Source organism: Gigantopelta aegis, chromosome 12 (assembly GCF_016097555.1).
Source record: "Gigantopelta aegis isolate Gae_Host chromosome 12, Gae_host_genome, whole genome shotgun sequence".
NCBI classification, from domain to species: Eukaryota; Metazoa; Mollusca; class Gastropoda; order Neomphalida; family Peltospiridae; genus Gigantopelta; species Gigantopelta aegis.
In genome coordinates this window covers 3,815,771-3,841,728 of record NC_054710.1, presented here as the reverse complement: position 1 = coordinate 3,841,728, position 25,958 = coordinate 3,815,771, and the positions used below count along the sequence as shown (strand labels likewise).

The window sequence follows — 25,958 nt, the reverse complement described above, 5'->3', positions numbered from 1 at the left end:
ACCTGGCTACCAATCTAACTGTAGACCCTTGAATCGTCAACTTTGCCTGTTCCAATTGCTAATGATGTCACTTTCTAATGACGTTATTAGCTTCCCAGGAAAAATAATGTAATTAACCAATCACAATACAGAACACACTCGCCATCAGTTTACAGTTGGATTTAATGGGGTTCGCAATAAGGAAATGGGTTACCTGGATTTATTTGTACATAACCGATAAATGGGTTACCTGGATTTATTTGTACATAACCGATAAATGGGTCACACAGATTTATTTGTACATAACCGATAAATGGGTCACACAGATTTTCATTTCTCAGAGGTCTGGTTAGTGGCTAGTAGACCTATTCAGCATTTTTTTCTTAAATATGGTAAAAAAAAGAAAGATATATATATATTCCATTGTAAAGTATTGACAACGTGGCATTTTCTTAAAGTTAATGGCTGGAACGACAATTTAAGTAAATAAAATGACAAATATCATTAAAGCGATATACCCTAGATTTTTAAAAATGCATGTTCATCTAAGAAATAATGGTTAATGAGACGAGCTCTATTTATTTTTGACAGCATTTCCCTGTTTAAACATCACAGACTTTAGCTTCTCTGTTATAACCATATCCAAATATGTGTTTCAGGTTTGTGGATTATAACTAAACTCCGTGTCCATTTTTTACGGACTGAAACTAGGGTCTGTGCCTTTAAGAAGCAGCATGTAATAAATCCTAGTTAAAGGCACATTTTTGTAGTTTTCATAAAGAATTTGTAAAAATCCACCATGTTCCAAGATGTTTTACTAAAATAAAATATTGCAAAGAAGTACCAAAATGTCTACTGGCCCCTTAATGAATTTCGTTGATTATATTGTTTAGGGATGTACCCTGCTAATTATACAGGTCTAGCAAACTGATTCAGCATTGTGACATGCAATTTAGAGTGACCCTGATGACATATGTGCCAAAATTATTCAGTATTCAGTATTATGACCAGACAGTTTAGAGGTGGGTACCCCACTGTCACACAGTGTTTCATTTTGATGAGAGTCCTGGAGCCTGAGGCTCACACAAATCATATAGGACTCTCTAGCTTGGCTAGCATACGAGCCTGCATGGCTCTTAAAAGTTATTTGTACAAATTACATTGATTTTTCGAAATGACACAGTCAACATATATCTCAAAATCCTGGGAAACCACAGTCTTGAATAGCGATCTTTTCCATGGTTTCATGCAACACATTTAGTGTATCGTCTGTTCAACTGAAGATGCACAGCAGGGCTCACTGGGTTGGTGGCGGGCTCTAAAGATTTGCAAACAGGGAGTCCTTATGACACTTAAATTTGTTAAACCAAAATTGCACACTGTCACACCTGCCACAATAATTCAGTATTCAGCATTGTGACAGACAGTTTAGAGGTGGGTACCACACCGTCACACCTGCCACAATAATTCACTATTCAGCATTGTGACAGACAGTTTAGAGGTGGGTACCACACCGTCACACCTGCCACAATAATTCACTATTCAGCATTGTGACAGACAGTTTAGAGGTGGGTACCATACCGTCACACCTGCCAAAATAATTCACTATTCAGCATTGTGACAGACAGTTTAGAGGTGGGTACCCCACCGTCACACCTGCCAAAATAATTCACTATTCAGCATTGTGACAGACAGTTTAGAGGTGGGTACCACACCGTAACACCTGCCAAAATAATTCAGTATTCAGCATTGTGACAGACAGTTTAGAGGTGGGTACCCCACCGTCACACCTGCCAAAATAATTCACTATTCAGCATTGTGACAGACAGTTTAGAGGTGGGTACCACACCGTAACACCTGCCAAAATAATTCACTATTCAGCATTGTGACAGACAGTTTAGAGGTGGGTACCACACCGTCACACCTGCCAAAATAATTCACTATTCAGCATTGTGACAGACAGTTTAGAGGTGGGTACCACACCGTCACACCTGCCAAAATAATTCACTATTCAGCATTGTGACAGACAGTTTAGAGGTGGGTACCCCACCATAACACCTGCCAAAATAATTCACTATTCAGCATTGTGACAGACAGTTTAGAGGTGGGTACCCCACTGTCACACCTGCCAAAATAATTCACTATTCAGCATTGTGACAGACAGTTTAGAGGTGGGTACCACACCGTCACACCTGCCACAATAATTCACTATTCAGCATTGTGACAGACAGTTTAGAGGTGGGTACCCCACTGTCACACCTGCCACAATTATTCAGTATTCAGCATTGTGACAGACAGTTTAGAGGTGGGTACCACACTGTCACACCTGCCAAAATAATTCAGTATTCAGCATTGTGACAGACAGTTTAGAGGTGGGTACCCCACCGTCACACCTGCCAAAATAATTCACTATTCAGCATTGTGACAGACAGTTTAGAGGTGGGTACCACACCGTCACACCTGCCACAATTATTCAGTATTGTGCCAAAAACAGTTTGAGTCACCAACAGATTAAAGACTGGTGACTTTTTACATTTAAAGGGACGGTATTAAAGTTGCATGATGATAAAAAATAAATTTTCATCTTTCTTGTGCTTTATCAATAGAACTTGAAATGGCAGACTACAAAAAGTGAAAGCCATTCCATTTTCATCTGCTAAAATCACTCAAACAATAACAGGTAATTTTTCAAGAGACGGTTATCTGTATTAATATTAAATGAAACCTGTATAGTTCTGTGAGTATTTTAATGTGGGATGTTACGGTGAGATTGTCACTTTAATAACACAATATTTGAATGTCATACTGTACTAGATGAAATAGATTTTTATCTACTAAAATCTCATTAAAAATAGAGGTCATTTTCTAAGAGACAGATATGTATGATTATTAAATAGAGCCTGTATAGTTCTGAAGTATTTTAATGTAGCATGTTACGGTGAGATTGTCGCTTTAACATAATAGTTTGGATATAACACCATAATAGGTGAAATAGATTTTTACCTGCTAAAACCATCTTAATAACAAAATAACTGGTCAGTTTTCAAGAGACCGATATCTGTATGAATATTAAGTGAAACCTGTGAGTATTTTAATGTAGCATGTTACGGTGAGATTGTCGCTTTAACATAATAGTTTGGATATAACACCATAATAGGTGAAATAGATTTTTACCTGCTAAAACCATCTTAATAACAAAATAACTGGTCAGTTTTCAAGAGACCGATATCTGTATGAATATTAAGTGAAACCTGTGAGTATTTTAATATAGGATGTTGGGGTAAGATTGTCACTTTTAACATAATAATTTTCATACTCGTATAATACTGTACGAGGTAAAATATATTTTTACCTGCTAAAACCATCTTAATATCAAAATGATAGGTCATGTTTTAAGAGACAGATATTTGTATGAATATTAAGTGAAACCTGTATAGTTCTGTGAGATTTTTGTTATAGAATGTTCAAGTGAGATTGTCGCTTTAACACAATAATACCCGTATAACACCTTTTGAAATCAGTCTTGTGCCGAGATATACAGTACTGAATTATGCTATCCTGGATTCTTATTTGTTATGTATATATTACGGCTTTTAATTACACACTTTTAACATTTTATATTCTTTTGCTGATAAGTACATTTCAACCCCTGCAATTTCCCACAGCAATCGGCAATGCCGTGGAGAATTAAACACCGCTGCACTTTTTCACCTTGGAATATATTCAATGGCCCGTTTTTTTGCCATGGACATTTTCTTAATAGTAAGGGTGGCATTTTAATTTGATTGTTTCACTGAAAGCACAATTGTTACTGTATTTGTTTTATTCAACTGTTGTCATTTTATTTTAAATACAAAATGAGCTTCCAATAAAAGGTAGTATTTATGTACATGTATTGTTGAACTTGACAATGTTCAAAGTTAGTTTTTGTTGAAAATAGAGAATTGTTTTTTACTTTATTTTTTGTGTGTCTTTCTCTGGGGTTTTGTTTGTTTTTTGTAACATGTTTATTTTGACACTTAGTTTAACACCAAAGGTAGTGGTATGTGCTGCCCTGTCTAATGGAGCTATGTAGCAGGTTTCCTCTGAAGATAAAGTTAAATTTGTTTTAGCAACAACACTAGAACACATTAAAGGGACATTCCTGAGTTTGCTGTATTGTAAGATGTTTCTGATTAATAAAATAGTTCTATGATTTAACTTACATATTAAATATATTTTCTTGTTCAGTATCAGTGTCTATATATTCAGTGTGTTTCTGGTCGTCTTAATTAATATTTGTAACAAGACCAAACTGGATTTTGTCTTCAAATAATTTTGTATGTACGAATTTTTTTTTTTTATGAAATAAAATTATTTAACCTAGTTCAAATATTAGAATGATCAAAAACATGTTTAATATACAGCCACTAAAATTTTATGCAGAAAATATATTTGACATGTAATTACAATTGTTAAAAAGTCTCTGTTAGTCGATAACATCTTAAAAATTGCAACAAACTCAGGAATGTCGCTTTAATTTATTAACCTTTGACTATTGGAAGTGAAACATTTTGTAATTCTGACAGTCTTCAGTTAAAGTTTATTTTGTTTAACGACACCACTAGAGCACATTGATTTATTCATCTTTGGCTATATTGGATGTCAACAATTGGTAATTCTGACATTGTCTTCAGTTAGTTTATTTTGTTTAACAACACCACTAGAGTTTCATCAAGAAGTCTACTATATGTGTTATACCAGAGACCGGACAGTACATGCATAGAGAATAATGAGTTAATGACGTCGGATTATCCTGAGAAAGTAAGAATGGGAAATTCCGCAAGGGTCTGCCGAGTGCAATTTCTCATTTGGCCTGAACAAGATAAAGATATCCTGCAGACCATGAATATTAAGGGGAAAAGCTATTATTTCTGTTATTTCAGCCACATTGTACGATGATGACCTAGAGGTCAAATGAGCAATTTTGTAATGTAGCTATGCGTGTGACCTCATATCAGTGACATCAAAAGTCATAATCTGCTAGTATACGTTTATGACTTTGCTTGAATCAGTCATCATAATCTGTCAATAGAAACAGTGGCTGCTCATTGGGCTATTTCTAATTCCAACTGGATGCACCACGACTGGTATATCAAAGGCTGTGGTATGTGCTATCTTGTCTATGAGATGTTGAATATAAAAGATCTCTGGCTACTAATGAAAAAAAGTAGTGGGTTTTCTTTCAAAGACTATATGTTAAAATTATTAAATGTTTGACATCCAATACCCGATGATGGTTATGAAATCATGGTGCTTTAGTGGTGTTGTTAGGCAAAACACTTTTAACTTTCCTACATGCATGATAGTACATGTCATGGCCTTTGATGATGCACCAGTGGTGGAGTACGAGGGGAGCATTAGTCCACTGAGGAAGAAACAAGAAATATTGTACCATTTATCTTACAATGAATTGTTTAATATCTAATTTGCAAAAGCATGTTGGATACATTTTTTAAATAATTAGTTGTAAAATAAATGATATCTAACGGAGACAGATATAGTGATCGTGTTTTTCTTTTCTTTCTTTTTTCTCTCTCTCTCTCTCTCTTTTTTTTTTTTTAATCCCACTGCCCCATTTCCTTTCTGTCCTTTAAATTCCATCTCATTTCTTCCCGATCGGGCAACTCCTATTTTTTAGCTTCTTTCTCTGTTCACCTCCACATCCCAGTCCTCGTCTCTCCAACCACGACAGGTGCTTGTCTCTTGTGGCTATCTGTGCCATTCCCCATAGCTTTTAGCTGTGGGCTTAGTCTGACCACTTCATTGGATTGTATGGCATTGGCAACCAGGTCATCGCCTAGGAACAGCCAATCGCATGTCTTTGAATTGGTATCACCCATATATGTGTGTAGGTGAGATGTAGCCCAGTGGTACAGCACTTGCTTGATGTGCGGTCGATTTGGGATCGATGCCCGTCACTGGACCCATTGGGCTATTTTTCGAGTGACCACGACTGGTACATCAATGGCCATGGTATGTGCTATCCTGTCTATGGGATGGTGCATATAAAAGATTCCTTGCTGCTAATAGAAAAGAGTAACCCATGAAGTGTAGACAGCAGGTTTCCTCCCTCAATATCTGTGTGGTCCTTCACCATATGTCCGACGCCATATAACCGTAAATAAAATGTGTCGAGTTCATTAACTAAAACATTTCCGTCCTTCCTTCCATATATATGTTAACAGTATAACAAATAACTAATGATGTTCTCATCAAGGGGAGTGTAAGAAATACATTTTTATTATGGCATCGGACATATTGTTATAGATTATACATATAATGGAATAGGAAGAAAGGAAATGTTTTATTTAACGACGCACTCAACACATTTTATTTACGGTTATATAGTGTCGGACATATGGTTATGGACCACACAGATATTGAGAGAGGAAACCTGCTGTTGCCACTTCGTGGGCTACTCTTTTTCGATTAACAGCAAGGGATCTTTTTATATGCACAGACAGGATAACACATACCATGGCATTTTATATACAAGTCGTGGTGCACTGGCTAGAGCGAGAATTAATGGAATAGGAAACCCAGTACACTCCATGAGCTACTGTTTTTGATTAGCAACAAGGGATATTTTATATGCACCAGACAGGATATCACACACCTGAGTCTTTGTCACACAGTTTGTGGAGCACTGGTTGGAATGGGAAATAATCCAATCAGTCACTAGACTGAATATCAGGCTAGTGCTTTATCACCAGACTATATCTCATTTCAGTTCAAATTATGTTTGTGCTTATATATCCAATTACGGTTCAAGCACCCAACCATGGCCACACACCTCAGCTATCTATAGACTGTTCAGGACAGTGAGTTAGTTGTTAGTGCTTAGCGAAAGAGAAGAGTGTGTTGTTAAGTGGTCTTACACCTACCTACTGAGTTGTTAAACTTGCTCTGGGTGGGAGCCAGTACCAGGCTGCGAACCTACCAGCCATACATCCATTGGCTACATCTCATTTCATTTCAAATTATGTTTGTGTTTATATATTCAATTACGGTTGAAGCATGCTACCATTGACACGCACATCAGCTATCTATAGGCTGTCTGTTCAGGACAGATGGTTAATTTGTTATTGAGAGAGAAGTTGGTGAAGTGATCTTACACCTACCCACTGAGTCTGTACCGAGCTGTGAACCTTTTACCTACCAGCCTTATGTCTGATGGCTTAACCACTACACTGTCGAGACCGGTGCCGGGCTGTGAACCTTGTACCTACCAGCCTTATGTCTGATGGCTTAACCACTACACCATCGAGGCCGGTGCCGGGCTGTGAACCTTGTACCTACCAGCCTTATGTCTGATGGCTTAACCACTACACCATCGAGGCCGGTGCCGGGCTGTGAACCTTGTACCTACCAGCCTTATGTCTGATGGCTTAACCACTACACCATCGAGGCCGGTACCGGGCTGTGAACCTTTTACCTACCAGCCTTATGTCTGATGGCTTAACCACTACACCATCGAGGCCGGTACCGGGCTGTGAACCTTGTACCTACCAGCCTTATGTCTGATTGCTTAACCACTACACCATCGAGGCCGGTACCGGGCTGTGAACCTTTTACCTACCAGCCTTATGTCTGATGGCTTAACCACTACACCATCGAGGCCGGTACCGGGCTGTGAACCTTGTACCTACCAGCCTTATGTCTGATGGCTTAACCACTACACCATTGAGGCCGGTACCGGCTGTGAACCTTGTACCTACCAGCCTTATGTCTGATGGCTTAACCACTACACCACCCACATCGGTAGGCTACGTCTCACCCCTAATCTACCCAGGTGGATCTATCCTGTGATCCATGACCCCACAGGTAAGCTTTCTATTACCCAGTGCCAGATATATTAATTTTTAGGAGGGTGGGTGGGGGAGGGGTACAACTTTTAAAACTGCTGGCAAGTGTGTTTGGTTCTACAATTTGAGATAAAAAATCTTTTGCACATTTTTTTTCGCCAAACCAAACTGTGTTGCTAATTATTATTATTTGCATTTGCATTTGCATTTGGCTTGCCCTAAAAAGGGGCATCTCCAGTATTCAGGGAAGGGATACAATGTCTGAAAAGGACACCTGTGATATTCAAAAGTACACTAATAAGTAAATATCTAACATCCTGCCTATGTTACTTCAGATAAGCAGCAACGAACTCGAAGATGGAGAGAGCAGGCTAAACCATTGCCGTGAATACTGAAAGTTGTGTGGTACTAAAGTAGTGTCGGAAATAGAATAAAAATGATTTTCGTCAATTATTAAACTGACCAAGTAAATATTTTGTAAATACCTATTTAATGATAGTCTACCTAATTTAGCATTTACTTGTTTGGGCTCTCATTGATGTACAAGGTGGTGTTTACTCTTGAAATTAAAATAAAGATGTCAGTAAACAGGAGATTTGTAACCTTTATAACACATTTTGATCAATATGTGTCAGTTTCATTTAGCCTTAAACAAACTTTTAATTTAAAACTTCAAGTTAACTGATTATTTTGAATTGCAGCATAAAGTATTAATTATGACCAGCATATTTAGTGAATATTATTTCAATATAAGTACATTAGAAATTTACACAATCTTGCAACGACTTAATTAAAGGTGCTATATCAGAAGTTATATGTGAGCATGTGTTTGTGATAAAGATTCTCCAATAAGATTATTTTCTATAATCATTTATGGGCATATAGTTAAAGGTGTAGTCTTTAAAGGTTAAAGCACAATTTAATAAAAACATGATTTGCAATAGCTGTGATTATGCAACTTTGAGTTAGCACCTTTAATACCGGTATAATAGATCACAAACTCTTGGTTCTTGACAGTTTTGCTTAAAAGTTACTTATATATGTCTTCAAATATTTTGTCTAGGCAGGGATAGGGGTAAACTGTCGTCAGAAACAGTACCTCACATATTGTAACAGCAATGGAATTGACACATTGACAAAATTTGTTATAGTCTGTTCCAATAAAGTGCACAAATAACCTGTTTACTGACATCTTCCTTTTAATTTCAAGAGTAAACACCACCTTGTACACCAATGAGAGCTACAACAAGTAAATGCTAAATTAGGTAGACTATCATTAAATAGATATTTACAAAATATTTACGTGTCTGTTTAATATGTAAGAAATAATCTACAAAAATCATTTTTATTCTGTTTCCGACAGTACTTTAGTCAGGATAACAATAATGTGAAGAATGCAGTCAGGATTGTCGGTTGCAACCCACTTGCGTGCTCAAAGTGTGGCAGCTACTTACTCAGTCTTTTCAAACCATTTGCAATGATTTACTTACTGAGTGTTTACTTTCTTGTAAACTAAGTAGACTAGTGTCTTTTTTCTCTTTTTTTCAAATTCATTATGCACTATACACAACATTAAATTGGTGCTAACTAGACTAGTGTCATTTTTTACCCCCTTTTTTTTTCCTTCAAATTCATTATGCACTATACACAACATTAAATTGGTCCTAACTAGACTAGTGTCATTTTTTCCCCCCATTCTTTTATTAAATTGGTCCTAACTAGACGTGTCATTTTTTTCCCTCTTTTTTTTTTCAAATTCATTATTCACTATACACGACATTAAATTGGTCCTAACTAGACTAGTGTCATTTTTTTCCCTCTTTTTTTTTTCAAATTCATTATTCACTATACACGACATTAAATTGGTCCTAACTAGACTAGTGTCATTTCCCCCCCCCCCCTTTTTTTTTTTCAAATTCATTATTAGACTAGTGTCATTCTTTTGTTCTTCTTTTTTTCAAATTCATTATGCACTATACACAACATTAAATTGTTCCTAACTAGACTAGTGTCATTTTTTTCCCCTTTTTTTTTTCAAATTCATTATGCACTATACACAGCATTAAATTGTTCCCTTCAAATTTTGATTCGTTTGGAAGCTTAGCTCAAAATAATTTGTCTTTTTACTTAGAATCGTGTGATCCCAAACCCTATTGGCCTGAGTGCTGTTGTGAGCGATGGGGAAGCCAAATTTGTGTGCGTAACACACAATACATGAATTGTATTATGAAATTAAGTGTGTGTGTGTGTGTATGTGTGTGTGTGTGTGTGTAAATTTGTGTACATGCGTGTGTGTGCACGTTTGTGTGTGTCACTGTATGTGTGTGCTGGTTGAACCAAGAATAATGTCGAAACAGAGAAATGTTGCCACTTAAAGATGAAGATCACTTTCAAGAACGCGGATATACTAAGAAGTAGGCATTACTTCTCCAAGTTGCATAATGGCCGTTTCCCCCCCCCCCCCCACCCACACACACACACACTCTCTCTTTCTCCCTATCTCTCTCTCTCTCTCTCTCTCTCTCTCTCTCTCTCTATATATATATATATATATATATATATGTGTTCGGGGTTGAGTACCACTACTCCAAGCAAAGTTTTGTTTTCTTTCTACAATATCTCCTAAACACTTCGCTCGCCACAGTTTAGACACTTTGCCCTGATAACAAGACAATTGTGATATGATGAATTATCAGCCACATATGGACACCCAGGCGCAGATCTAGCTCGGTAACCTCTAGCCCTCCCCTTGTTGATAAGTTCAATAAGGGGAGGGCTAGAGGTGACTTGAGCTAGCGCAGATCCAGAAATAATGTCCTGGGGTATGCACCTCCCGGCCTCTAACATCGAGGTGCAGGTTGCAGCCCTTCACAGAAGCATAGGCCTATTGCATCTGACATTGACTTTTCAGATAAGTGGTCGAAGTAAAAAAATTTATAAAAAAATAAATGGAAAATTGTTTTACACACACACACACACACATATATATATATATACACACACATATGCATATATATATATATATATATATATATATATATATATATATATAATTAAATTAATTAATTTTAAAAATGTATCTTGCAACTGTTTGTTTATACTTATGTTCGTGCTTATAATCCAATTAAGGTTCAAACACGCTGTCCTGGACACACACACACACACAAACCTAAGCTATGTGGACTGTCTTTCCAGGACAGTGGGTTAGTGGTTAGTGAGAGGGAAGTCAGTGTAGTAGCCTTATTGAGTCTTAAGCTTGCTCTGGGTGGGACCCAGTACCCTCCATTCCAGTGGCTTAACCTATACACCACCGAGGTCAGTATGAATTGTTACTGGTGGTGCCAACGTATAGTCTCTCCAACCCAATTTCAGAGTTGGATGCCAGTGCCCTTCCTACTCCCACCCCCGCTTCCAACGTCTATGGGTGGTCTACATACACTTATTACTGTGCATATAAAAGTGTATATAAACAAAACAACAGTTAACGTTTGAAACGCGCTGGCCACATGATTAGGCCTTATGAAACTTCCAGAATTTATTATTTACTCCACACACCCCTTCTACCGTTCTTTCTTGAGCTGTCCCGAAACGTCAAAGAAAACTCTTCATCGGAGGTGGGAACGAACTGTCAGATGGACGGGAATCCCTCCACCGAAATCCCCGACCTTCATTTCTCTTCATTTTTTTCATTGGCTAACGCCACCCGACGTCACGAAAAAACCGGAAAACCCCCACCAGCATCCCAAATTCGTCTCACCTGCCAGGCCGCGAATCCCCCGCCCCTCTGAGGAAACACCAGGTCGGTTTATGGGAACGGAAAGCATCTGCAGAGGTATCGGGTTCCCCCTCGCGGGCTATGATTGGCCGGGACAGTAGCAGACGATTCCTTTATGGCAGATATAACCCTAAAACTGATATGGTATAAGTTGTGCGAGAGCTATACCAAAATGGCGGAGGCAGGTGCAGGTTGGTTCGCCCGTCTCACATGGGAAGACCACGTTTTGGATATATTGCTGTTTGGCTGGATAGTGCAGTGCTTAATGGTGTACGTCGTCGTGTCGGCGCTGCATACTTTCGTCGGGCCGTTGCAACGTCGTCCCACGAGCGCAGGGGATGCGTACAAGGAGGGTGGTGGGGGCGCGTTGGCCGAGCGTACCATCGTGTGCCCCACGTACCACGTCGAGCAATGCAACTGGTTGAACACGGCCCTCAACTGGGGCTACCTGCACTACTACTACCGGCCCGAGTGGGTGGACCAGTGGGTCAGTGCACTCAACGAACAAGTCGCCAAGCTTGGGGTAAGTACCCGCATCATTTTACTAATTACGCTGATTAGAAAAATGGGGTAAGGGTCAAATTCATGCCTTCATCCCCACCCACAAAAAAAAGCCTCGCTATGGCCCTGTGTAGGCTTGTCATTGCTAATAATCAGCTTGTCCAAAAGAACGTAAAAAGTGTGGTTCTTAAGAAACGAAGGCTAATGTGCGCCCAGCATGGCAAAAGTTCCTTATGTTCCTCATAACAATTTTAAAGAAATATTTGTTAGAATTAATTTAAGGTTAGTGTTAGCGATAGTTATATACAATATATTTTAAAACAATTTGTTCTATAAAACCAGCATAATGTTTATATTTCGTAATCCAGTATCGCTATGTTTTGCCTTTGAAAAATTAGACATTTTGACTAATCTGTGTAAAATTTCCTCCATAAGGTTGCTTTTGATGGTGCTTTTGGAAGAAATATAGCACAGAAGACAGAATGAGGCATCATGGGACTAAATCTTCGTTTTATTCCGTAGACATTCGGTTCATTCCGTCAAAATACACCTATGAGATTTATAAGTATTAAAATGCAGTTTCACTTGTTGATCCATTGCGTGGTCGAGTGGATACAGTGCTCGGCTACAGTCCCGATGGTCTGGAGTTCAAATCCAGGCCTAGCACTACATCGTTTGTAGTGTTTAATGCAATACCCAGTTCATATGGCTAATTCAATACCCCAATAGTGAGGAACATACGGAACTCTTTCAATATGTATGCACCTGTTTACTTTATAATATATCAGTACAGTGCTTGACTGAGGCAGGTGTGCAGGAAATTTTTTCATTATCTATTCTGGAGGAACAATGCATGAGTTGACCCCCCACCCCCCATTAAAATTCCTGCACATGTAGGCCTACCTATTTATATCAGTAGAGTGCTTGCAGGGCTCGAATCTAACTGCAGCACCGACAGCAATTGCCATCGTTGAGATATAAATTGCCGTAGGTAGAGAGCATCACCAGCTCCTTAACAATATTTAACATTTGCACATTTAAAAGATGTCTACATATCACAAGATAGCCTTTCAGTCAGGTTTATTGGCTGCAAATGTCACTTTAAAAAAAATTGCCATAGGCAGGTTCAAAATTGCCGGTGGAGGACTGTTTCACCCATTGCAATTCTTTTAAAAATTGCCGTGGAAGACAAATTCTTAAGTTCGAGCCCTGTGCTTGACTGAGGCAGGTGTGTGTGTTTGTGTGCAGGATTTTTTATTTCAATATATATTCTGGAGGAGCAATGCGTGAGTCGACACCCCCACCCCCCACCCCCCTATAAACTTCACTTGCCACTGTCATATCCCTCATCAGATTTCATTAAATTGTCTGCACATGCACCTGTAAGGTGCTTTGGCTATAGGATTGAATTTCCTCTGATCCATTCTCTGATCATTGTTTTGTTTACCCCCCCCCCCCCCCCCCCCTGGGGTTTTTCTGTTCCAACAAGCATCCCACCACACTGACAGACCTGTATATATCACCTTCAAAGGCTGCGGTACAGGTATGTGTTGTGCTATCTGCACAAGTCCTTTTCCCTAAGGGGTCAAAATGTAGCTCAGTGGTACAGCGCTTGCCTGATGCACGATCGATCTAGGATCAATCTCATTTCAGCCAGTGCTCCACAACTGATGTAACAAAGGCCATGGTATGTACTATCCTGTCTGTGGGATAGAGCATATAAAATATCCCTAGTTGCTGTTAATCGAAAAGAGTAGCCCATGGAATGGTGACAGCAAGTTTTCTCTCTCAATATATGTGGTCCTTAGCCATATATGTCTGACGCCATATAACCTTAAATAAAATGTGTTGAGTGTGTCATTAAATAAAGCATTTCCTTCCTTCTTTCTTCCTTTTCCCTAAGACTGTCATAATTACAAAATGTGTATTCCCTGAAGTGTTATAGGTTATCACTAGCATATATGCTAAACAGGGCATAGGGTTAAACCATACCAAAGAGAATCTAATCTGTTGGCATTAATGTTAACACCACCAGAAAACATTGATTTATTAATCATCAGCTATTGGATATCACACATTTGGTAATTTTGACATCTAGTCCGGCCAGACAGGAAACCCGCTACATTTTTTCATCAGTACTTAGCAAGGTATATTTTATGTGCACCATCCCATAGGCAGGATAGCACATACCACAGCCTTTGATATAAATACCAGTCACAGACCTTGTCTTTTGAGGTGCGCGAGTGTGATCGTGCTCGTACAGCGCACATAATTTCAATCTGGCGAGTGTGAAAAATAATGCAGGTTACACTTAACAAACAACGCACGTGAAATCATTTTGTATATTGATTTCAACTATTTACCTTATGTAGCTGATAGAAAGACCAGTTTAATAATACCATAAAAACAAAAAATGTTATGAGAATGGTAGCATCCATGCAAGGTTATAATGTATGATCGGTACTTATCTTTGCTATACAAATCGTAAAAAACACTGGTTTAATAGACATCTTTGAAGAGGTACATGTACCAGTCCGATAAAAACTCCTTTGCCCATTTAATTTACTATGCTATATATCTTTATTTACCCATAAGGTCTACAATAAATGTCATATTTTTCACCACACTATCTTTATTCCTGGGTCATAACAATACTTTAAAACTGTTATTGTACACTACTGACAGTCATGAGTTGGTATAATTGACCTCGCTGAATGTTGACATCTATTGTAAAGTGATTACAATTTATAATCATATATAATGTTTGTTCAAAATCACAGTTTGAAGATAATATAAAAATTATAACATTAGCAGGAGTGCCATACAAAATTTATGAAACTTGTTTGGGAATTGTTTTATATGTCTCACTCTGACTCGGGGGAATAAAATAATTTGCAAACTCATTTTATAAATTCTGTATAGCACTCCTGCTCATGCAATAATCTATATATTTATAAATGTGTATATATACATGTATACATGCATATATATATATATACTGAACAAAATAAGAAACTTCCGCTAACTTTGCTAGAGCATAACTTGATGAAAACAAACCAGGGGAATAGTTTTTATATATGCGTTTAAAGAGTGTTCCATGATGCATCGTTTGGTGCAAGAATCATGGCCATAGGTTAACATAAACTGGGAGAAATTTTGACCAAGTGTGGTAGGGGTTAAAAAACCCAACACCCACTTAATAACGGGTATGACCACCTCTTGAATTGACCACTGCAGTGCACCGCAGGTGCATAGAATTGACTACAGTGTTGATTTCTGCCTGTGGAATATTGTTCCATTCCTGAATGAGCGCTTGACGAAGTTCGTTCACGTTAGCGGGTGGGTTGGGACGACGCCTCAATCGTCTGTCCAAACTATCCCAGACATGCTCGATGGGGTTGAGATCAGGACTTTTAGCGGGCCAGTCATCAATGAAATCAATGTTATTTGTCCTAAGAAAATTTACAGTGTCTCTAGTTGTATGAGAGGTGGCATTATCATGCTGAAAAATCGGGATGTTGGCATTGTTATGGAACAGAGGAATGACGTGATGAGCGAGAATGTCATCGCGGTAACGTTGAGCATTTACATTGCCATCAATGACGACTAGTGGTGAACGATAACCATGGGCAATGGCTGCCCAGACCATGACACAACCCCCACCCCCGAAACGATCTCGTTCAAGAACACAACAGTCAGCATAGCGTTCATTTCTCCTACGGTAGACGCGCACCCTGCCATCACCACGTTGTAAAGAAAATCTGGATTCATCCGAAAAAAGAACGGTATTCCAGCGTCGCCGTATCCAACGAGTATGTACACGTGCCCAATTAAGACGATTTAGATGATGACGTTGCGTTAAAACGCATCCAACGTAAGGACGTCGTGCATGTAAACCGTTCTCCCGCAGACGATTATGAACAGTTTGCCCACTGATTCGGTTATTATGAAGCCCAGGTGTGTTAGCAGTAGTAGCAGTGGCAGTTTGGAATCGATTGTGCAAATGCGTGTTCATGATATAGCGGTCTTGATCACGTGTTGTAACACGCAGACGTCCACGACGTGGCAAGTTGTTGGTGCTTCCTGTCGTTCGAAATCTTACGCGAAGATTTTGTATCGCTCGACTAGAACTCCCAACATGCAAATTTTGAAGCGTTTTCGTTCACTTGACAACAATGTCAGTAAGACAAGTAAAACAAATTTACCGAACACTACACGGGACATGTCGAACCATGCATGCACGTGCAAATTGAATTTCACGTTGTCGACGATTAACAGTGCAAAAAGTAATCGATAAAATTCATGAATCCGGATAATACAGCTCAATGCTAATACTACCTATATAATTTCATTACACAATGAATTCTTTAACACAACAAATACTATATGTACAAATCGGAAGTTTCTTTTTTTGTTCAGTATATATATACATTGTATATATATATATATATTTATCAATTATTGACAGTCATTGAGGGCAATATCATGTTTTATGGACCGAAGAAATTGATATTGACCGAGGCCAACATGATATTGCCCGAAATGTGGTCAATAATTGTTTTATTACATAATGTCATCCATAAGACTCATACATTCCTGCTTTGTTTATCAGAATCGAAATACGCCAATGCTTATAATTTTCCGCAATGCGTTAAAACTGATGGGATTTAGTGACGTCACGTAATCCTATGACGTATGACACGCAGAGGAATGCGGAAATAAACCGATGAAACATTACCAAGACAAAAAAAATCAAATTCGAGACATTATAACCAGCAAGAGTGCCAAAATCATATTAATAGCAAAATAAAACACAAAATGTGATAAATCTGAACATACATTTATACTGAACAGTTACCGATTACCTTCAAATGCATTTTTTATTTGTAACATAAAATCCTGAGAGTGACGATTCCAACTGCATTTTGATGTATCATGTACGTTTCTAAATCTGCGATGTATTCTATACACAATTTGACGATTACTGACCTTGTTTTTGTCGTATTTGCGGAATTAAACTCGGTATGACTAAAGATGTTATCTTTTTGCTGAAGGACAGCAAAACGTTTCTCCACAAGTTTGTGCTTGTTTACATTAGAATTAGCAGTTGACGTTGCATTACGTTATCTAATTATTTATTGGATAGAATTTTGTCTCATCTCTATTGTCATTGGTCTGGGCAATATCACTTTTGATGGACCGGTGAGACCGTCTCAGGGCAATATCACTATTTACGGACGGTCATGTGACTGGTTTTTGACCAATAAGAATACAGATATATGTTTTCATTATGTAATAAATATATATACATGTCTATTGTTTTTCCAGGTTGTTTATTTTGAGAGTTTATATAGTGTGTAAAATTACTACGAATATTATACCATGAGATTACGTGGTGGTTAATCCGTATAAATCTTAAGCCTAGGCATGTGATTCTTCCACTAACTGGCCGAATTCCGCTTTTAAATTTTTTTTCTTTTCATTCATTTTCCTTGCATTCTGCACTGGATTATGTATCTTCGGCACGTATGTATAATTTTCAGCTTTTTTAGAAATGTTTCATTCACATGCCTGTAAGCCAGGGCTTCCAGAAGTTTTATAAAATCCACTAGCCATGGGATCAGTGATTTAAAAAATTTACTAGCCACGATTAAAAATTCACTAGCCCTACTTTACTTTTAAGCTAATACAATTTTACTAAATAATAGTAATAATCAGATATGTCACCTAAAAAGGGAGACGGGTGGGGGGGGGGGGGGGGGGCAGGATATTCATATTTACAAAATAGACTTAACTGCAACATTTAACAAATGTTTTACACTAGCCATTGGGCATTGCAATAGTAGTTATTTACTAGCCCAACACTGAATATCACTAGCCATGGGAGTGGGGCTACCATAATCTAGAAGCCCTGCTTAAGCACTATAAACGAATGCAATAAATACATAGGAAAACATATAGTACATGTATGTATACATGTATTACATACCACCTTTGTGTATTATGATTAAGCAGGGGACAATATTTCATAATCTTAGGTAATCGGAAGTCAGTTCACATGAGGTTTACTTAGGTAACCGGTTGTTCGATTTATTGAATATATAGTTCTCGTAACCGATGAGTTAAGCCTACCTAATCCTAAAACACTTGAACTACGGTTCTGTCCTACATTGGTGATTCAAATGTATTAAAAACAAACTGATTTTCTCTTTCATTACTGATATATATATATATATATATATATATATGGTACATGTACTTTTAATTTTAGAATGTAATTGCTCACCATGTAACCGATTGGCTGTTCTCATGATTTTAAAGTTGTGTAACCGATACACAAACTCAACAAAAGTTCTCGTGAAATATTGTGCCCTGATTAAGTAACACAACTTACTAAGTACGGAAAGTTAGTTCCGGATTAGCTCTGGGTGAGCAGAAACATTTAGCTACAATCATCTATTTAAACTTAAAAAATAACAAAAAACCCAGTTATTTTCTTACATAATAACAATTATTACATGGACGTTTTTTCTTTAACAAATTGAAATATAATTTGCCAATTGTTTTCAAAATTGGCTATATTCACTATATATATATATATATTATATATATATAATACATGTAGCCCTGTAGTTGAATTTTGTCAAATTAACAGAATTCAGAACATGATATGGGCCGAATTTACCAAGCCTGCAGTTTATGTGTTAGACACGTGTAACTATATACATTTAGAGGGAGAGAGAGAGAAAGAAAGAAATGTTTTATTTAATGACGCACTCAACACATTTTATTTACGGTTATATGGCGTCAGACATATGGTTACGGACCACACAGATTTTGAGAGGAAACCCGCTGTCGCCAATACATGGGCTACTCTTTCCGATTAACAGCAAGGGATCTTTTATTTGCACTTCCCACAGGCAGGATAGCACAAACCATGGCCTTTGTTGAACCAGTTATGGATCACTGGTCGGTGTAAGTGGTTTACACCTACCCATTGAGCCTTGCGGAGCACTCACTCAGGGTTTGGAGTCGGTATCTGGATTAAAAATCCCATGCCTCGACTGGGATCCGAACTCAGTACCTACCAGCCTGTAGACCGATGGCCTAACCACGACACCACCGAGGCCGGTGAGAGAGAGAGAGAGAGAGAGACAGAAATATAATGAGAGGGAGGAGAAAGAGAGGAACGAGAGAGAGAGAGAGAGAGAGAGAGAGAGAGAGAGAGAGAGAGAGAGAGAGAGAGAGAGAGAGAGAGAGAGAGAGAGAGAGAGAGAGAGAGAGAGAGAGAGAGAGATTTTTAATATGCCCTAATATACCACTAAAGTTTCAAGCATGCCGAAAATTTATTGAGTGTGCCATTAAATAAAACATTTCCTTCTTTTCTTAAAAACAGCTAGGTGCTTTGAAGCATAGTGAGACGAATTTACAAAGCATTTTTATGTCTTACACACGTGTAACTACATACATTTACAATGCTTAAACACCTGCGTTGAAGAAAAAACAGGTTACATAAATTTGGCCCGATGTCATTCTTGAACCACATACATGTATATACATGTACATGCAAGGTTTTGTATTACTCCTATGTTCACTATAGTTTACTGGGCCAAATTACGAGGCCTGTATTTCCCCACATATTATTTTTGCAGATGTTTTTGTTTTTTTAAGTTAACATTTTGACAAAATTAATTACTCTTATCATTACTGTATGATTTTCTTAACCCTAACTCTAAACTTAACCCATTTTCTTTCTGGGGGAGGCCCCCCATACCCCCTGTTGACTGTGGTTGCATTCAATTCCATAGCGCCATACCCAAACATTTCTTTCTGGCAGAAACACTGAAACATCATCCTGGCACTTGAATAAAACAAACCATGCATTTGGACAAGTGAAAATATTGGCGGGCAGGTAGATTTCTAGATGTATTCGTCTGGTGGGCTAGTATAAAAATCTGCTTATTTCTATCACTGTTCAGAATTACTTCTTCTAAATTGGCAGTCTGGTTATATATGATATATATATACATGTAGGTATATTAATTACATACATGTACATCAGGTATGTGTACACAAACCACAAGTGATATGATACTAATGTTAGGTATGCATCGTCATTTCACGCTTACGCATTCTCAGTTATAATGTGCCTCTACGCGAAACATGTAATTTCATACCTGTACGTGTACGCAAGCGCGCATGCAACTGTCATTAATTGCGCATGATGTACATGTTAGTAACATACATGTAAAATGGAAAGAAATACATGTATGTTTGGCAGCGCATTGTAAATCAAGGTTATTCGTTCTTATTTTAAACAAATAATTTTTGATGTGTAAATAAATCCATCCATCCATCTGTCTATCGATCCAACTTTAGAACCAACCATCCACCAACCCATCCAGGCATCAATCTGTCCATCCATTCATCTGTCCATCCATCCATTTATTCATACACCAATCTGTCCATCCATTCATCTGTTCAATCCTCTATCCATTCATCTGTCCATCCATCCATTCATCTGTCCATCCATCCATCTGTTCATCCATCCATCCATCTGTTTATTCATCCATTTATCCATTCATCTGTCTGCCCATTCATCCATTTATCCATCCAATTATCCATCCACCCGACCATCCACCCAATTTTCCATCGATCTGTCTATCTTTCCATTCATCCATTTATCCATTCATCCATCCATCTGTCCATCCACCCAAGTGTCCATTCATCCATCTGCCCATTCATCCATATATTCATCCATCCATCTGTCCATCCATAAATCCATCCATCCATCCAATGATCCATCCATTCATCCATCAAATTATTGTTTGGCAAAAAGCCAGGGGCCTAATTCACAAATCTCTCTTAGGCTCTGCTAGACAACAAAGTATCCTCTTTGCAAGTCTTTTAGCACTGCACTGTGATATCGCAAATCAGCAGGCCTGCGATTAGCCCTTACTGACATACTAGTACAATAATGGCTTTAACTAAAAAAAGAAGAAAGAAAATGGTTTATGTTGCGTTTTATTAGAAAATGTCATGGTTATTATTAATAGTTATTAATTTACCTGCAGGTGGATGCGCTTAAATTGGTATTGTGTGAATTACAAAAACCTGATTGTGACAAGCTAACATATTAATTCACGCTTGTTACATATACACGTTCTGGTTACACATATCTATGGCAGGGTTTCTGCCAGAGGGTATAACAAGTATGGCGCCATATACCCACATTTGCTTGAATTGTTTTTTGTTTTTTTAAGTCAACATTTTGACAAAATTAATGACTCTTTATCATTACTGTATGATTTTCTTAACCCTAACCCTAAACGTAACCCATTTTCTTTCTGGGGGAGGCCACCCCCATACTGCCTGTTGACTGTGGTTGCATTCAACACATGCATGTTCATTGTAAATATTTTCCCACAGCACCATGCATAACCAAACATTTCTTTCCGACAGAAACCCTGTATAAGTATCATAGCACTATTGCAGCTACTCTTAATACAGTGGAAAATCGCACACATCAATATGCTAAAGCCAGTGAAAAATCACTCTCCAAAATAAATAAAATAGGCAGTGTAGCTCCGATTGGATTTTGAATGGTACGTCTACAAAATTGTCTATTAAACCAGTATTTCCCGATTTGTTCAACAGAGAAATACCAGTTTAACGACTGCATGGAAGCCACTGCCATGTTTTTAATTTTTATTGTTTTAATAAAAGGACAGTTCTATCAGCTGAATGAGCTATGAAAACTGTTGATTTTTGTAAATAGTGGAAATAAATATACAAATTAATTTTACGTGCACCGTTTGTCAAATGTATAGCATGTGCTGTTTTTTTACACTCGTCAGATTGAAATTATGTGTGCTGTACGAGCGCGATCGCACCCGCACACCTTAAAAACCAAGGTGTGTTAATAGTGTTTTCCCTAGAAATTTGGCAAGGCACACGTTTGGGGCATTTTTACTATTTTTAGGGCACCTTTTTTGTCATTAAAGACAAAAAATTTAATTGAAATAAAAATTAATGTGCTTGCTTTAATAAATGAATGGCAAAATATATAATAGGGCTATTTTATTAATTAATAATATATTCATTAATGTTTTATATGGCAATGTGAGATCGAGGCTTCAAAACGGCCTAAACTTATACAAATCGTTTCACATCAATTAGATTTGATGTTTTCTCCACATTTTGGTGACATCCCCCCTCACTTCTCCGTTTGTCCTGACTAGTGAAAATCTGCTCGAACAAGCAAAATATACCCAAATGGACAAGTGAAAATGTTCAATGAAGTCCTTTGATTTGAATAATAAAACCACTTATTTGGACAAGGAGATTTCTAAATGTACTTGTCCGGTGGGCTAGTGAAAATTTAAGCTTATTTCTATCACTGATTCATATATATCATATATATCAGCTGCCAATTAGGGCAGGTTACGAAGTGGTGACATACAGCGTTTGGCAAGTCTAGCTTTTATGAGATGAGTTTAGATCCTGAAATCCACCACACCTCAGACAGTCACTCTACATATACGACAGATACATACGTACATACATGTATACATGCATACATATATATATATATATATATATATATATATATATATATATATATGCTATCTGGGCAGGTTACGAAGTGGTGACATACAGAGTTTGGCAAGTCTAGGTTTTATGAGGTGAGTATAGATCCAGAAACCCACCACACCTCAGACAATCACTCTACATGCACCACAGATATGTATATATTCCAGCTGGTTTCAGGGCGGGTTACGAAGTGGTGACGTACAGCATTTGGCAAGTTTATTTTTTATGAGCTGCTTTCAGGGTGGGTTACTAAGTGGTGATGTACAGCATTTGGCAAGTCTAGTTTTTATGAGCTGGTTTCAAGGCGGAATACGAAGTGGTGACACGTACAGCGTTTGGCAAGTCTAGTTTTTATGAGCTGCTTTCAAGGGCGGGTTACGAAGTGGTGACGTACAGAGTTTGGCAAGTCTAGTTTTTATGAGGTGGAAGCGCTTTCATTTCTCACAGCCCATGTTGTCAGAGAAACTGATCTCGGGCTCGGCTGGCTTCCACACTTCCAGACCAAATGTGGAGAAACCTACATGCCAGCAACCAACCCAGCTCTCATGTGCACATACATGTGATCAATACAAGTCCACATAGTCTTAAAGGCACCATCTCACTTTGCCATAGTACAGGGTGTAACATCATATTAAAATATTAAATATTAAATTTATTATTGCTGTATATGTTGTATATCTTTAGACAGGATTTGACCAAAATATGGAGAAATAAACAAACTCGGCTCTCATGTGCAAATACATGTAATAATACTAATATGAGTTCAGGCAGTCTTAAAGACACACTCTCACTTTACCATAGTACAGGGTACAGTTTGTATAACATTGTATTAAAATATAAAATATGAAATGTAAACACAAATGTGGCTTTAAGATTGCTTGGATTTGTACAAAGTATATAATGTAGTAGTCCAGGTAGTTTTAAAGCCACAATCTCATCTTGCCATAGAACAGGGTATAATCATATTAAAATATATACTGATGGATAGAAATAAAGGATCACACAGATAGCAACAAGATATAATGACTGCATCAAAAGTCAATTCATATTGTCATAAGTTGACTGGGAGCATATAGGCAGCACATTCAACACTACAGACATTACAACTTGGTATGAAATACAGACATTACTACGCTAGTTGTGAATTAAATTTGGTCTACAATTATTTCTTTCCATCAGTATAAAATCTGAAATATAAACACAAATGACACTGGCTTTAATTTAAGATTGCTTGGATTTGTACAAAATATATGTTGTAGTAGTCCAGGCACTTTTAAAGCCACAATCTCACCTTGCCATATCATTGGGTATAACATTATATTTAAATATGAAATGTAAACACAAATGTTTAAAGCCACAATCTCACCATAGTACAGGGTATAATCATATTCAGGGGTGGGAATTCTCCCTGGATCAGCTGTTTTCCTCTCATGGAACATTGCATTTCCTCACATTTTAATCGTCCTTTCCTCCAAAATGTGTCAGATGGCACACATTTTAACTTAGGATTTCAAGAATTTCCGGGACCCTTCTAGATTTCCTCTTCTTTTTTTTACAGTTCACCAATTCCCACCCCTGATATTGAAAAGTAAAATATGAAATGTAAACACAGTTGTGGCTTTAAGACTGCTTGGATTTGTACAGAATATATGTTTTAGTAGTCCAGGCAGGTTTAAAGCCACAATCTGTTCCAAAAGTTTGTCTTGTTTTACAACACCACTGGAGCACATTGATTAATTAATCACCGGCTATTGGACGTCAATAACGTGGTAATTCTGCATGACTTGTAATCATTAGAGGAAACCACCTACATTTTTCCTAATTCAGCAAGGGATCTTTTTGTATGCACTTTCCCACAGACAGGAAAGCACATACTATGGCCTTTGTCCATTTGTGGTGCACTAGCTGGTTGGAACGGGAAAAAAAACCCCAGTCAGCTGAATGGATTTACCGAGGTGGTTCAGTCCTGCAATGCAAGCACCTCAATCTGACTGTACCATATTACACAGCATAATATTAAAATATAAACACTCTCATGTCCAAATGCATCTGATTCAAGTCCAGGCAGTGTTAAAGGCTCAATCTGACTGTACCATATTACATAGCATAATATTAAAATATAAACACTCTCATGTCCAAATGCATCTGATTCAAGTCCAGCCAGTGTTAAAGGCTCAGTCTGACTGTACCATATTACATGACATAATATTAAAATATAAACACTCTCATGTCCAAATGCATCTGTTTCAAGTCCAGGCAGTGTTAAAGGCTCAATCTGACTGTACCATATTACACAGCATAATATTAAAATATAAACACTCTCATGTCCAAATGCATCTGATTCAAGTCCAGGCAGTGTTAAAGGCTCAATCTGACTGTACCATATTACATAGCATAATATTAAAATATAAACACTCTCATGTCCAAATGCATCTGATTCAAGTCCAGGCAGTGTTAAAGGCTCAATCTGACTGTACCATATTACATAGCATAATATTAAAATATAAACACTCTCATGTCCAAATGCATCTGATTCAAGTCCAGGCAGTGTTAAAGGCTCAATCTGACTGTACCATATTACATAGCATAATATTAAAATATAAACACTCTCATGTCCAAATGCATCTGATTCAAGTCCAGGCAGTGTTAAAGGCTCAATCTGACTGTACCATATTACATGGCATAATATTAAAATATAAACACTCTCATGTCCAAATGCATCTGATTCAAGTCCAGGCAGTGTTAAAGGCTCAATCTGACTGTACCATATTACATAGCATAATATTAAAATATAAACACTCTCATGTCCAAATGCATCTGATTCAAGTCCAGGCAGTGTTAAAGGCTCAATCTGACTGTACCATATTACATAGCATAATATTAAAATATAAACACTCTCATGTCCAAATGCATCTGATTCAAGTCCAGGCAGTGTTAAAGGCTCAATCTGACTGTACCATATTACATAGCATAATATTAAAATATAAACACTCTCATGTCCAAATGCATCTGATTCAAGTCCAGGCAGTGTTAAAGGCTCAATCTGACTGTACCATATTACATGGCATAATATTAAAATATAAACACTCTCATGTCCAAATGCATCTGATTCAAGTCCAGGCAGTGTTAAAGGCTCAATCTGACCTTACTATGTTATAGGATATACAACATACTCACCGATAGTCAAATTCACGTTTCAAAAAAGAAGGAAGGAAATGTTTTATTTAACGATGCACTCAACACATTTTATTTACAGTTATATG

At 37.6% G+C, this 25,958-nt stretch overlaps 1 protein-coding gene across 13 annotated transcripts in view; it reads left to right on the top strand.

Moving 5' to 3' along the window:
* Window positions 1-11,430: 11,430 nt before the first annotated feature.
* Window positions 11,431-25,958, top strand: part of LOC121386181 (phospholipid transfer protein C2CD2L-like) — a 184,020-nt gene continuing 169,492 nt past the window's right edge. For 6 of the 13 annotated variants that reach the window (XM_041516995.1, XM_041517005.1, XM_041517004.1 and 3 more), the window contains exon 1: window positions 11,433-12,124. In XM_041516995.1, coding sequence (XP_041372929.1) covers window positions 11,717-12,124 — 408 coding nt within the window. In that variant the 5' untranslated portion in view covers window positions 11,433-11,716. Of the gene's footprint in view, window positions 12,125-25,958 lie in introns of all 13 variants that reach the window. The other 7 variants (XM_041516996.1, XM_041516998.1, XM_041516997.1 and 4 more) reach the window with 3 other exon arrangements.